The sequence below is a fragment of the Meriones unguiculatus genome, chromosome 14 (assembly GCF_030254825.1).
Source record: "Meriones unguiculatus strain TT.TT164.6M chromosome 14, Bangor_MerUng_6.1, whole genome shotgun sequence".
Taxonomy (NCBI): Eukaryota; Metazoa; Chordata; class Mammalia; order Rodentia; family Muridae; genus Meriones; species Meriones unguiculatus.
In genome coordinates this window covers 17348565-17361907 of record NC_083361.1, presented here as the reverse complement: position 1 = coordinate 17361907, position 13343 = coordinate 17348565, and the positions used below count along the sequence as shown (strand labels likewise).

Sequence of the window (13343 nt, the reverse complement as noted above, 5' to 3'; positions counted from 1 at the left end):
CAGCAGCAAGCAGTCCTCCTCTATACAGCCATGCCTTCTTCCTCTAGGCTGTCATATTCACACCTTTCAAAGTTCTCAGAATTCAACTTAATTCCACCTGGCAAAGACCATGCTCTGCACAAGACACTTAAGAGGCGTGGACAAACCAAAATCCCCAACTTGGAATTTTATTTTATTTTTTTTTCCAACTTGGAATTTTAACAAAAACATGTTTACATATCACAAACCAAAACATTAACAATAGACATATTACACAGATGAGTAAGTTCTTGTGGAGAAAGTTGAATTTGTTTATTACAGATGTTTCTATACATACTTGCCCTAGAGAAGCTCATTTGTTGGCAGAAGTGAACATGTGGGCACCCATTGTGTACAGTATAATAAGTACTCTTAAGTGGTAGCACATGGAGTTGTTCGAAGTCTGAGACAGTGCCCCATAGGAATGCCTGGCTATACAGAGTCTGAAGAGGCTGTATGAAAGGACTCAACCCAAAGACTTAAACTTACCAATCACTCAACTGTAGGAAGACCAGCTAAAAGAGAACGGCTTGATGATCTGATCTGAGCCAGAAGCAGGTGGAGGACTAAGTAGTAGATATAGGTAAAACTTAGGCCATAAAGAGGTGGCACTGTTGACACAGTGCAAGTAGTCAGGAGTAATTCTCTACTTGGAAGAGGGGCCCAATTTACTTCCTAGCAGCAGTGTTAGACAGCTCACAGTTGGCTTCACCTCCAGCCCCAGGTAATGACATGCTCTTTCTGCCTTCCAAGAACGAATGAACACACACACACACCACAAAGTTTGTAGACTTTTATAAAAAAGAATTAGTAGAGAAGTAGATAGAGAGCTCTGCATTTGGGAGAAGGGTTCTGTCTTCGTCAGAATGAACTGATAAGCAGAGAGACACAGAGAGAGGAAACAGCAGGAATCCTAGAGTCACTGTGGTTTGTTCTACTCAGTCTTCATGTGATGTGTCAAAATCCATGCATGCTGTCTGTCGGGAAGCTCAGAGGGCTCTTTTTTTCTTGTACCTTCACATAACGTACTAGATAGTTTGAGACCTACGTTCCTGATGAGAAGGTTTACTACATTGAAGAAACTAAGAAGTGACTGTGGTGTGTGGCTTGCTTATATTTTGCCATCATACTTTTTTCTCTTTGTAGGTGCTATTTCAAGTGGTTTTAGGCTGGAAGACTCTCCATTTGTTCCCTATGACTTTATGAATAGCAGTACTTCACCAGCCAGCCCTCCAGGTTCAATAGGAGATGGCTGGCCACGTGCCAAATCGCCTAACGGCTCTAGCAGTGTTAACTGGCCACCAGGTAAGATGCTCACAGCCTTTCCATGATGTCTGGTCTCATCAGTGGCTTAACCTGACTCTGTATCAGAAGTATAGACATGGTGCATGCAGTGAACGGGTGAGCGTGAAGTTGGATCATTAGCTGCATGCTCCAGCTCCTCTGCTCCAAGCAGTGATGCCGGGGTGAGCCACTGACCTTGTGAGGAGTGAGATATGCTTGGCACTGAGGATCGCCAGAGGTGCATCTCGGGCCTACTTGAGTTGCCGTGAAATACAAACTCAGAAATTATTTCAGTTGTATACGTACGTAAGCAAGTTAGGATTAGGGGTATAGAATATTGTGTTACTAGCATGGCCTTTTAGCATGTTGTCACAGAATTTAGAAATGGCTGTTTGGAATTTAGTTTGAACTTAAAGCCATGCACTAATTTTTAATTTCTGTTTGCAGAATTTCGCCCTGGTGAACCATGGAAAGGTTATCCAAACATTGACCCTGAAACTGACCCTTACGTCACTCCTGGCAGTGTCATAAACAGTCTTTCAATTAATACTGTGCGGGAAGTTGACCACCTCAGGGACAGGAACAGTGGTACGTAGAGGCATGAATCAGTGCCAGAATGCTGTGCAACAATGTGGGATAATCACAGCTCAAGATGGCTGGGGAAACTTTAAGCAGTGCTCCTGCGCTTCCTCATGTCACGGGAGTTGGGACATGAGAACACATTAACTGCAGCCACTTTTAAGATAATGAGGAGTTGTGGCTTGAACAAGTGAACACCAAGGATGTTCAAACATTTACTTTCCAATAATGCAGTCAGCAACTGCTAGTTGTATAGTTAATTTATACTTGGAATGTTGACCTGCTTTCCTCAGGAGAAACAGCCTGGGATTTCAAGGCTTCAAACAGTGAAACTCATATGTATTTTCTAAAGGGCTGTCAGGTGAAACCCTGTGAGTACCATGGGGCTGTTTTTCACCTTAGGCATATGTGAGTATTCTGTCCATTATTTTTTCCTAAAAGTAAGATTAGTGACTTACTGAAATACTAAAATAATTGAATTTTTCCTGTAAAATATAATCTGCTTTCTATCCCTTTTAGTAATTACAAAGAAAATGTAAAACAGTTTTTACTGATACAGAGTTTATTAAGGTAGCAGTGTCTGTCATATTATAGTACTAAGTTAACAATCCTGTCATTCTGAAATGGCAGAATGAAGATAGTGAAGCACAAGGCCAGGCTAAGGGGAGTACAGAAGAATTGGTTGGTTATAGAAACTGCTTATTTGTGGCTAGGATGTTCTGAAAGTCAAAAGGTTAGATTTGATATTAAGGGAAGAGCCACCACTAACATTTTTGACTGGAAGGTTCAGTGTATTTAAATGGGATGCAGAGTGAACTGTATTGGGGGTTAGTGAGGAGACTGTCCTAGTGACTAGGCGATGGTCAGGTCTAGAGCTAAACTAAAAGAAGACATCATGTTAGAGAGCCCCATTCAGAAGGCTGAAGGCCTGGCTCTTGGGTAGTGCCTGTAATAGGGTGCCTTCGTGACCTGTCTTGCCAATAGGAAGTCATTGCAGTTCAAGAGCCAGCGGCTAGGACAGCAAGAACAGCCTCTTTGGTGCTCAGTGCTGGAGGCAGAGCCTGGGTCATCTAGGCATTGCACTTTCTCGGGGAGCAAGAAGGAAGCTGCTGTCTTCCGCTCCATCTTTAATCCAACTGTTCCCACCTCCTATCTTGGGGCATGCTGTGACCCTGCCACTTACTTCCCAGGCGCCATGCCCTGCTCTTGTAGCTAACTGGACTCTTCTGCAGGGTCATCCTCATCCTTGAACACCACGCTGCCTTCAACTAGTGCCTGGTCATCCATTCGTGCCTCCAACTACAATGTTCCCCTCAGCAGTACAGCACAAAGCACTTCAGGTGGGCCCTCTCGTAGCAGCTTGGCTGTTGCTTTTCCTCTACTGTCTTTTCAGGTAGTTGGCAAGTGTCTGAGATCCAAGCGAAGTATTCTCCTCTTTGAATTTGCTGTTCTGCAGGCATCTAAAACAGTCTACATTCTGTCATATAAGTCACCTCAGCCCTGTGATAAAGTACAGTTTAAGTTAAAGCATTCTGAAAGCCATTGTGTTTATTTATTCATTTTCAGTTCTTCACAGCTGATAGTTCTGTAAAATGCAGGAAGTAGGAATTTGGAGGCAGTACCAGAATGAGTGTGCCCTGGAGAGTTAGGCCTCTGCAGTGAGCTAGATGGCTGTGGCACTGGGGTTTGCAGCATACATATGCTGCAGTTCAGGTAAACTATGCTGTGGCCATGCTTTCTGTAGCCACACTTGGAGGTGTCTTGGCATAATGGCCATGCGCTTTGTAATAACTTAGATCTGAATGTTCAGGAATTGCTGAAGAATTGCCCAGTCCTTTCTCTGCCCTGTCTTTAACTACCACTGTGTCTGACATAGTTGCCTCTCTGTCCTGTTACTCTACACCCACCCCATTAGCACTGCTTTGACCCAGCAGGAGTGGGGCAAGAATTGATCACCTGTTCTCATTTTGTTTGTTTTTAAGCTGGAAAAGGCCTGCATTTGCACTCTAGCTGTGTAAACCATGTACCTTTCTGATCTTGTGTTACCACAATAGGGATAGTAAGAGCAGTGCCTGGGAGCCTAGCATTTGGCAGCCAGCCAGTGAACATGTGCCATGCTACCTTGCTGACTTGGGATAACTGTTAGAGATTTTCCTCCCGTGTGTAATTGACAACTGTAAAATGTATCTGTGACCTTGTGTCTGTTTTGAGTGGCCCAGTTGGCTGGGAATCCACAGGTGTATTTTACAATCTGTGTTGTGATTTCAGGGAGAAGTTCTGTGCTTGCACAGTCTCGAGACAGTAACAGATGAGGCCACAGGTCTTGAGGGAGGAGTCGTTGTTGCCTTTGAGCTTTTTGTTTTTCTCCTTTAGGCCATTAGCTGCATTTAGGGGTTTTTGTTAACTTTTATTTAACTTGTTTTTCATTGGACAGTGGATGTTACTAGGTGAAGTTTCTCTTTTTTTTAATAGCCCAACTTCAATTTTTCTTATTCTTTCCCCTTTCTCCTTTGAGTAGCCAGAAATAGTGATTCCAAATTGACGTGGTCTCCTGGTTCAGTTACAAACACCTCTCTGGCTCATGAGCTGTGGAAAGTCCCTTTGCCACCTAAAAACATCACTGCTCCGTCCCGCCCACCTCCAGGGCTGACTGGTCAGAAGCCACCCTTGTCTACGTGGGATAATTCTCCCCTTCGTGTTGGTGGAGGATGGGGAAATTCTGATGCCAGATACACCCCAGGTAGGACACAGTAGCTATGGTGTTTGATTATGGGCTTGGTGAATATTGATTATTACCAGCTATCCAGTTTACCATGGACCGATACCATTAGCTGTGGGATTACACTCTGTAAAGGTAGAATGAGTGTGAACAGGATTCCTAGTTCATCGCTACCTTTTACAAGGATTCTTGACTAATTTCCTAAAGAATGTTTACCCAAACCTATCTGGTGGTGCATGCCTGAAATCCTACCACAAGGGGAGTAAGGGCAGGGACTTTCAGTATAAGGAAGTCTAAATAAGTAAGAGTGCTCACCCAAAGATACCTCAATCAATAGTAATGCTGGTGGTTTTCAGAAGTTCCTTGGGAATGCATCTTCAAAGGACTGTTGGTTTCCTACTTATGGCAGGCTGGCTGAGAAAGACTGCCATATAGAACATGAAGCTAGAGAGAGTTTATGGAGGACAATCCAACTGAGCCTTGGAGAGTGGGCTTGTTTGGGTAATAGCGTGGCCTATCCCAAGAATGACCATGAAGTTAACTGTTTAAGCAGACATTTGAGAGTGGAAGTGGGTGCTGTTGCTCCTTAAGGTCAAGCAGATCTAGGCCTACAGTGACATCATTATGAAATACCTGTAAGTAGGCATGGGGAACAGGTGGTTCTTAAAAGTTTCTTTGCTAGAAGGAAACTGGTTGCCATGGTGCCATGCAGGAAGGCTAGATGTGGAACTCATGTGGTAACCCAGACAAAATCAAAGGATGTCTGGGTGATGCCAAACAGTTCAGTCCCCTTAAAGCTTCATATCTTAGGGGTATATTCAGAGAGGTGGAAGTATTTTGTCATAAATGAAAAGGTGTTAGAGAGTCAGAGTGTTGTGGCTTGCCTGCCTTCCCAAGTAGAGCCACCTGCAGTAGAGGTCAGTGTCTGGTCCAGGCTGAAGTGAGCTGATGTCACAGGTCTGTTTGTTACACTAGGGAAAAGTAGAGAAAAGAGAAGGAAGCAGAGATTCCTGATGACTGGAATTAACTGTCATTTGATTGGCTGTGTTTGTCTTAAACGGTCATTCAAGCCACAGGTATAGAATACTGACTGTCTTTTTTTCCTTGTCTAGGTTCCAGCTGGGGTGAGAGCAGCTCAGGGAGAATAACGAATTGGCTTGTTTTGAAAAACCTCACACCTCAGGTAAGGAGGTGCCTACCTAGTATATGTGCTGGGCCAGGGAGCATGAAGACACTTTGCTCTTTCAGAACAGGGCCTGTCAGTGGCCATTAAGGCTGGGCAGAGCATGGCACTCCCATTGCCTCTGGTCTGATCTAGTGGTTCTCATGCTGTTATTTAGGGCAGCCACAATAAGGCAAATACCTACATCTCACCCAGTGCTGAGTGATGCTAGGCTGGGGTTTGCAGGCATGTGTGTGAGATTGTATTGTACCTCCAGAAACCTTGGCCTGGCCTGTTGTTGTTTTTTGAGACAGGGTTTCTCTGTGTAGCCTTAGCTGTTCTGGGCTCTCTTTGTAGACCAGGCTGGCCTTGAACTCAGAGATCAGCCTGCCCCTACCTTCTGGAGTACTAGGATTACAGGCGTGCACCACCGTGTCTGGCTCATCCTGCCCTTTTATATCTGGGACATTTTCTTAGCCTCTGGGCTACTCTCCCACTCCTCTAGGGAACAGTGCCTTGAGGTCCTGTCCTGGAGTGGGGGAGGAAAGGATGTAAAACCACATCTGGAGTGAAAGCTCATCACATCGCTCTAGGCCCAGTGGACATAAAGAAGGGACACTGAAACTGGCATGAGAAGGACCAGAGGTACCTCCTAGTGGCACTTATAATAGCCACTAACTGCAGCCTGCTTTGTCTAGATTGATGGCTCAACTCTGCGCACCCTGTGCATGCAGCATGGCCCACTGATTACATTCCATCTGAACCTCCCACATGGAAATGCTCTGGTCCGTTACAGTTCAAAAGAAGAGGTAGTGAAGGCACAAAAGTCTCTGCACATGTGAGTTGCCCAAGACTTCTGGTGGGGAGGGTCTGGAGGAGCTGTGGGTAGAAGGCCAGCCTAGCCCAGGACCCCTCTAGACCTGGTCAGCATGGCCCTGGAGAGACTGAGGTGGAGAGAGCATGGGAGCCCAGTCCAGGAAACATAATAAGACCTTAGAGCTAAAGTAAAACCAAAATCTCAAGGACCTAGAGAACCCGTTGCGTTGCCTATAAGGAGACAGACCTGGTCTGGATAGCCCATGACCCTCTCTGAGACACTCGTTCTGGACATGGGGCAGGCCAGGCTCCTGCTGCTCCTCCTCGGTTTTCTCTCAGCAGGGCCCCCTGCTAGTTGAGCTTGTAAAACCATGCAACCAGAAGGCCTCATGTTATGCCCTCTCCTCTAGGTGTGTGCTGGGGAACACTACTATTCTCGCTGAGTTTGCCAGTGAAGAGGAGATCAGTCGCTTCTTTGCACAAAGTCAGTCTCTGACCCCTTCTCCTGGCTGGCAGTCTCTTGGGTCCAGCCAGAGCCGGCTGGGCTCCCTCGACTGTTCCCACTCATTCTCCAGCCGGACCGATCTCAATCACTGGAATGGTGCTGGGCTGTCGGGAACTAACTGTGGAGACCTTCACGGCACTTCCCTCTGGGGGACCCCACATTATTCCACAAGCCTGTGGGGTCCCCCAAGCAGCAGCGACCCCCGGGGAATTAGCAGCCCATCCCCCATCAATGCTTTTCTTTCTGTTGACCACCTGGGTGGGGGTGGAGAGTCCATGTAATCGCATAGGTATAGACATAAACTGTGACCTCAAGATGAGAAGGAAAGGAGCACTAAGTTGGGCTCGCCACCTGCAGCCAGGGCCACCTGTGGGAACAGCTATTTTCTGCACATTTTCCACTTTGTTTTCCCCAAAACATATCAGTTTGAATACTTGAATCATGCAGGCCAACATTATAATGTGAAAGGGTATCTATCTATTTACACTCCCAAATAGCGCCATACAGCTAACCGTGTGGAATGAGCTCACTTGTGTATTCATCATGTTTAGCCTTCGGATCCCTTCTTTCCTTCGTTTCCATCCCTCATCCCCACCACGTTTTATTTTTATTTGTTTTTGGGTTGGGGGGGTGTTTTTTTTTTCTCTCTCTCTTTTATTTTTTTTTTCTTTATTTCTTCTTCTTTTTTTTTTTTTTTTTTTTTTTGCAAAACCGTTTTTGGGCTGATGTATGAGCTTTTACCTTTGCACTGAGTGATGTTCTCTCCGTCTAATCGGCAATATGGGGGGGCAGCTGTTCCAGTGTAAATGTTTACTCAAGGATGTTCTTAAAGGCGTGCGCTCTCTACTATGCCTCGTGTTGCCTACCTTATTGTGGTATCGTGGAGTTTAAAAGATCAAGTTAAGATACTGACGTAGGACTCTTAATGAAAGTATTGCACCAGTTTTTTCATGTTATAAAACTAAAGAATTTCGCTCTACAGTTTGAGAAACTGTGGCCACCGCTGTGACCTGCAGCCCGCCTGCTGCCCAGGACGGGCCCTGCACTTTGAACAGGCTTTCCATGTTGTTTTGAAGGTTCTCACGATGAACCTTCTTGTTTACAGATTTTTTTGTTTGTTTTTTGAGAAAAAAAATGTTTACTCTTCCATCATTTAAAAAAAATTTAAAAGACAAAAAAAAAAAAAGAGGAGGGTGGTTTAAAAGACGCTTTCTATCTCTGGGAAAAAGAGCAGCATTTGGCCATGTTCTTCTGTTTTCTATTCCTGTCCTAAATCAAAGAGCATGGTTCTCAGGAAACCAGTTCCCCAGTCAAAAAAATCTTGTAGTTTCTTATAGGAAAAAAGAAAATCCCAACTTTTAGCACTGATACTACGTATTGCTCTGTTCAAGATTTTTCTCTGCCAAAAAAAAGAAAAAAAAAAAAAGAAAAAGAAAAAAAATCGCTTCGAGCTGGAGTTGCCGTCTGCTTTCAGATGCTGTCCTTCATTAGTGAGTGATGATGGTTGCTAATAATTGCTAGGTAACTTCTGTAACCCATCAGTGGCTCTCATGTCCCTGCTCTCTTGTGACCGTGTTCATGTTTAACTGTTATACCTTAAGGCCGAGATCAGTAACTATGCATACTGTAACCAAGACATTGGGCTTACAGAGTTGTTTGTTGTATAAAAAATTTTAAATGTTGTTGCAAACTAACGAGTTACACCATTTTAAAATTTCTTTCTGCCCTAGCCCCTGTTATTTTGCCCACAAATGGTATTATAATGCTTGCTTAGTCAAAGAAGAGAGACTAAACAAGGGTAAACTTTTAACAGTACAGAATATGCCATCATTTCATTGCCTTGATTCTAACTGTTTGTGTCCTAAGATGCAAAAGAGGTCAGTGGCTTTTAACTGTTTACAAATAGGATGTGATTGTAAATGTACAGTTTGGTTGTGTTTGAATTATGAAATCTTCAGATAATAAACCATGACTTTTTTGGCTGCTCAACATTAATTGTCTTTTTTGTGAATTTATTTGTAGGCTCTTTTATAATGAAAGTTACAAAGTTGCTGCACATGAGGGTTCTTCTCATAGAGCAGCAGATTAAAAATCTAAGCAAATATTTGAACATTTTACCTGAACTTCTCCACAATCACCCTGAGATAATGTGAGAACAGTGGAAACTGTAGCTTGCTCCCTCCTCCCCTGAGCATCTTTGGGATCTTGCTCAAAGCTCTTCTCTGGCTTCACCTTCCCCACCATCTGTGCCCATCTCAAGCCTCAGCGGGACCATTCGGAACATGAAGCTTAATGACTTGACAGCATCCTAGTGTTAACCTCTCATACCTCTCACACAGTGGGGATGCCACCGCCCGAACTGGCCTTTCTTCCCCGTGCCCTTCGCCCCTCCTCACTGCGGGAGCTTTGGGGCAGAACCTGTGTCTGTATTCCAGTGTATGACTTCAAATCACGCTCCAGCTTGCCAGGAGTAAGCTAATGTCGGACACCATAACCTAAGCAAATGTTCAATGCATTCGGTGTGTACTGATGTCCACGCTGGTTTTTCCAAAAACCAAAGGTAACTTTGAAAAACCATGTGTGGAGATGTTTGGAACGTTAAGCTGAGTGACCGTTTGGGGCTTTGAGTAGTATATAACTGACTTCATGACTTCGTTAATTGTATTGTTAAAAGTGTTTGGGAGTTTTTTGCGCTTGTTATGTGGAAATAAAGTGTTTGATTTTAAAGAAAAAATTAAGTGGTTTTGATATTTACCTTATTCTTAGTAACTGCTCTATTCCCTTGTCACTCTTGAGTCATTCTGAATCGCTCGCTATTACCACTGCCTCGTTTTTGGCCGTCACTTCCCACAGGCCTGTGACAGCTGTTCCTGGCCTTTGGGAATCAGCCTAAACTGACGGCAGTGGCTCGGTGTGTTCTCAATTCTGCCATGAGCTGCCCTGCTCTTCCTCCCCATCAGGCCTTCATGAACGTCCTCTTAAGTCAAGGCCGCTTCCCCTGTGTGTTGGGTCTGTCCCCAGCAAAGCTGGCCCCTCTCACCTCTTGCAGAACAGACTTTAACCACTGACAATTGTGCAGATACCAGATCAGACCTCTAAGCATCCAGTGCGCTCACCTGCCACCTCCCTTATCATATGTCTTACTGTCTGTTTATATTGAAAGGCAACAGAAGCGGGAATGAGACCTCAGGGAGTCAGGCCACGTGTAGGTGTGTAGTGTGAAGATGGATGTGTGTGCATCTGAGGACTAGTAGAGGTGGTGCTGAGCAAGACTGGCAACATTGAGCTGCTTGTCCTTCAGCTTTGGGTGTTAGGATGCTTCTTAGAGCTAGAGCCCCAGTTAACCTGAGAGCGCCTGATGTAACTCAGATTTGGGGCCCACAGGACTCTGGTAGCATTTGCCAGAGTCGTTGGGAGGGAGAGTCGCTGCATGCGAGGGATTCTCCATGTAGAGCACTGTGCGCATGCCTTCATTCCTGAGTGTACCTACCTAGTCTGGAAAGGGCTCTGTAGAGCTGTATGCCTCAGATTCTCCCCAGTCGGAGGAAGGGTGCCACTTCTTAAGACTCCACTCCTTAATGTCCATGTGTGGTGCCCACACCCATGCGTGTGCATAGATGACGGAGGAAAACACTGGCTGTGTTTGTCCATCACACTAAACTCCATCCTCATGAGGCCCTAGGCAACTGGCCTCAAGTCCTCCTGAGTTCATAGCATGCACTTCGCCCCTTTACCCCTAAGCCATCTGCCCAGCCCCCAGTTCTTAAGCTTGAAGTTCAGCTGCCTGCAGATGTTTTGTTCTGCTGCTGTTTTCATCTAAAACTACTGCTTTAATCAGGCGGTTCCATTGCCTTTTTTTTCAAAAGTCCCCAAGGACGCTGCGTGCGTCTTTAAGGCCTCAGTTTTAAGAAGCTGACTGTGGTGGCGAACACCTTTGGTCCCAGCACTCAGGACGCAGAGGCAGGTGGCTCTCTTGAACTGAGGCCAGCCTGGTCTATAGAGCAAGTTCTAGGACAGCCAAGAAAAACCCTGTCAAAAACAAAAAGCTGACATGAAAGATTGCAGGAAGGGAGTCACCAGCTACCTGCCTGGGGCTGACAGCCTTGAGCTTGAAGCCCTGCCCAAGCCCAGGACTCTGTTCTGGCTAGTGGAACTAATCCACAGGTAGGAAGACACGTGTGATGGGGCATAAAGGAGACCTTACAAACCTGTTGAGATGACCTCTGGACCAACATGCATGCAATGTGTGGACCTCTGTTTTCCCTAAGTCATCTGGGTTTTTGGTTTGGTTTGTATTTTTTAAATTATTTTGTGTGTGAGGGGCCCTGGAGAGATGGCTCAGCAGTTAAGAGCAATGGCTGCTCTTTGAGAGGTCCAGGGTTCGATTCCCAGTACCCATATACCCCTATGGCAGCTCAGAACTGTCTGTAACTCCTGCTGCAGGGGATCTGACACCCTTACACAGACATCCAGTCAAAACACCAATGTATATAAAATAAAAAATAAATTTTTAAAAAGCATCTTTAAAAATTATTTTGTGTGTATGGATAATTAATTTGACTGTACATGTATTTATGGACCATGTGCTCACATGGTCCATAAAGCTGAAAGTAGGTCACCAAGACCACAAAATAGTCTTCTAATCTCCACACAAGTGCCCCACCACCACCACCACACACACACACACACACACACACACAGATAAAAGAAATAAGGTAGTGACAGGGAGACACCAAAAAATTGACCTTTGAGCTCCACAGCCCCACCCAACACACTCATGCACACACTATTCATAAGCACACATGGCGCACATATGCACAGTCATAAGCACATACCACACACTCATAAGCATGCACTCGTGCATTCTCATGAGCACATACACACCCTGGCATGGATGCAGCTGAGAAGCAGATCACTGCCTAACATGCTCAAGGCACAAGGAGAAAAGAAAAATATTTTCCTTTTTAATCTTATGTGTATGGATGTTTTGCTTGCCTGTATATATGTGCACCACATGCAAGCAGTGCCCAAGGAGACCAGGAGAGGGAGTCAGGTCTCGTGTGAGCTGCTGTGTGGGTGCTAAGAATTGAAACCTGGTCCTCTGAACAGCAACAAGCGTTCTTAACCACTGACCTGAATTTTCAGCCCCCGAAGAAACATTCTTAAATCGAGTCTTGCTTTTGAGGTGAAACGAATTTTAGAAACCTCTTAAGGAGGGCTGGAGCAGCGGCTCAGTAGTTACGATCACTGGCCGCTCTTGCAGAGGACCCAGCTTCAGTTCCCAGCACCCACATGGCAGCTCGAAACCATCTGTAACTCCAGCCCCAGGGGAGTCTACACCCTCTTCTGGCCCCCGAGGGCACCAGGTCAGCCTCGAGGTGCACAGACATACAGGCAGGCTCTCATGTACGCCCACGGATAAGAGGAATCTCTAAAACTAAATGCAAGCTCTCGGGTCAAACTGTTAGCATCCAAGTGTGAGGGAGTGGACCAGGGCAGAGTCTTTCGTGCACCAGTTCCTGAACTTGGGAGCTGCCCCTGGTTCTTTATTAAGGAGGCTTTGGAGTTGGAGCTGCCTGAGGTAAAAGTCTCAGAAGGCCACAGGCAAAGCCTGGCCCTGGCCCCCGTGTAGCATTGAGCCCACCCAGTTTCTTCTCAGGAGTTTCTGACAGGGCATGCCGCCATCCCACTATGCCCACCCCTTGGCGTCCTCTCAGTTTCTGTGTGACTTTCAGCTCCTCCTATCTTTATAAACAGTTTCATGCAGTTAAGTTGCCCGAGCTCAGAACACGGTTTCAGACACGGATTCTTGCTCAGAGGCTCTCGGAGCCACCGCCACGGTCAAAATGGCATCCAACCTCCATCCTTCATCTCAGGCCAATCCCTGCCTTTACAACCCTCCAGTGACTTTCCTCGGCAACTGGGGACAGCCAGCCCCCCTCACCCCAGCTCAGGAGCCTGCAAGGTTGACTGAGCATCTCAGCAACCAACCTCCTTTTCCTGGCTTAGGACATTTTGCTCTTCCTGCCCATGACACTCTAATCCCCGATGCGTGATTGGCTGCCTCCTGACCCCTCTGCAGGCCCAGGTGCTACTTTAGGGAACCCTTCCTAAGACTCTAGTAAAGGGCCCCTCTGAACAAGGGCAGTTTTGTTCCCACCTATCTTGGGTCAATGCGACCACATGTGTAGACCCTGTTAATGGACAGAGGCATGAATCTCATCTACCACCAACAGTGAGAACCTAAAACGGTGCTAGGC

At 45.9% G+C, this 13343-nt stretch overlaps 1 protein-coding gene across 4 annotated transcripts in view; it reads left to right on the top strand.

The window, feature by feature from the left end:
* The window catches only part of Tnrc6a (trinucleotide repeat containing adaptor 6A), a 77125-nt gene extending 67308 nt beyond the window's left edge, over positions 1–9817 (top strand). For all 4 annotated transcript variants that reach the window (XM_060366896.1, XM_060366895.1, XM_021655009.2 and 1 more), the window contains 7 exons: positions 1165–1323; positions 1750–1890; positions 3114–3221; positions 4400–4621; positions 5713–5783; positions 6461–6600; positions 6989–9817. In XM_060366896.1, the coding sequence (XP_060222879.1) occupies positions 1165–1323; positions 1750–1890; positions 3114–3221; positions 4400–4621; positions 5713–5783; positions 6461–6600; positions 6989–7364 (1217 nt within the window). In that variant the 3' untranslated portion in view covers positions 7365–9817. The remainder of the gene's footprint in view (positions 1–1164; positions 1324–1749; positions 1891–3113; positions 3222–4399; positions 4622–5712; positions 5784–6460; positions 6601–6988) is intronic.
* Positions 9818–13343: the final 3526 nt, after the last annotated feature.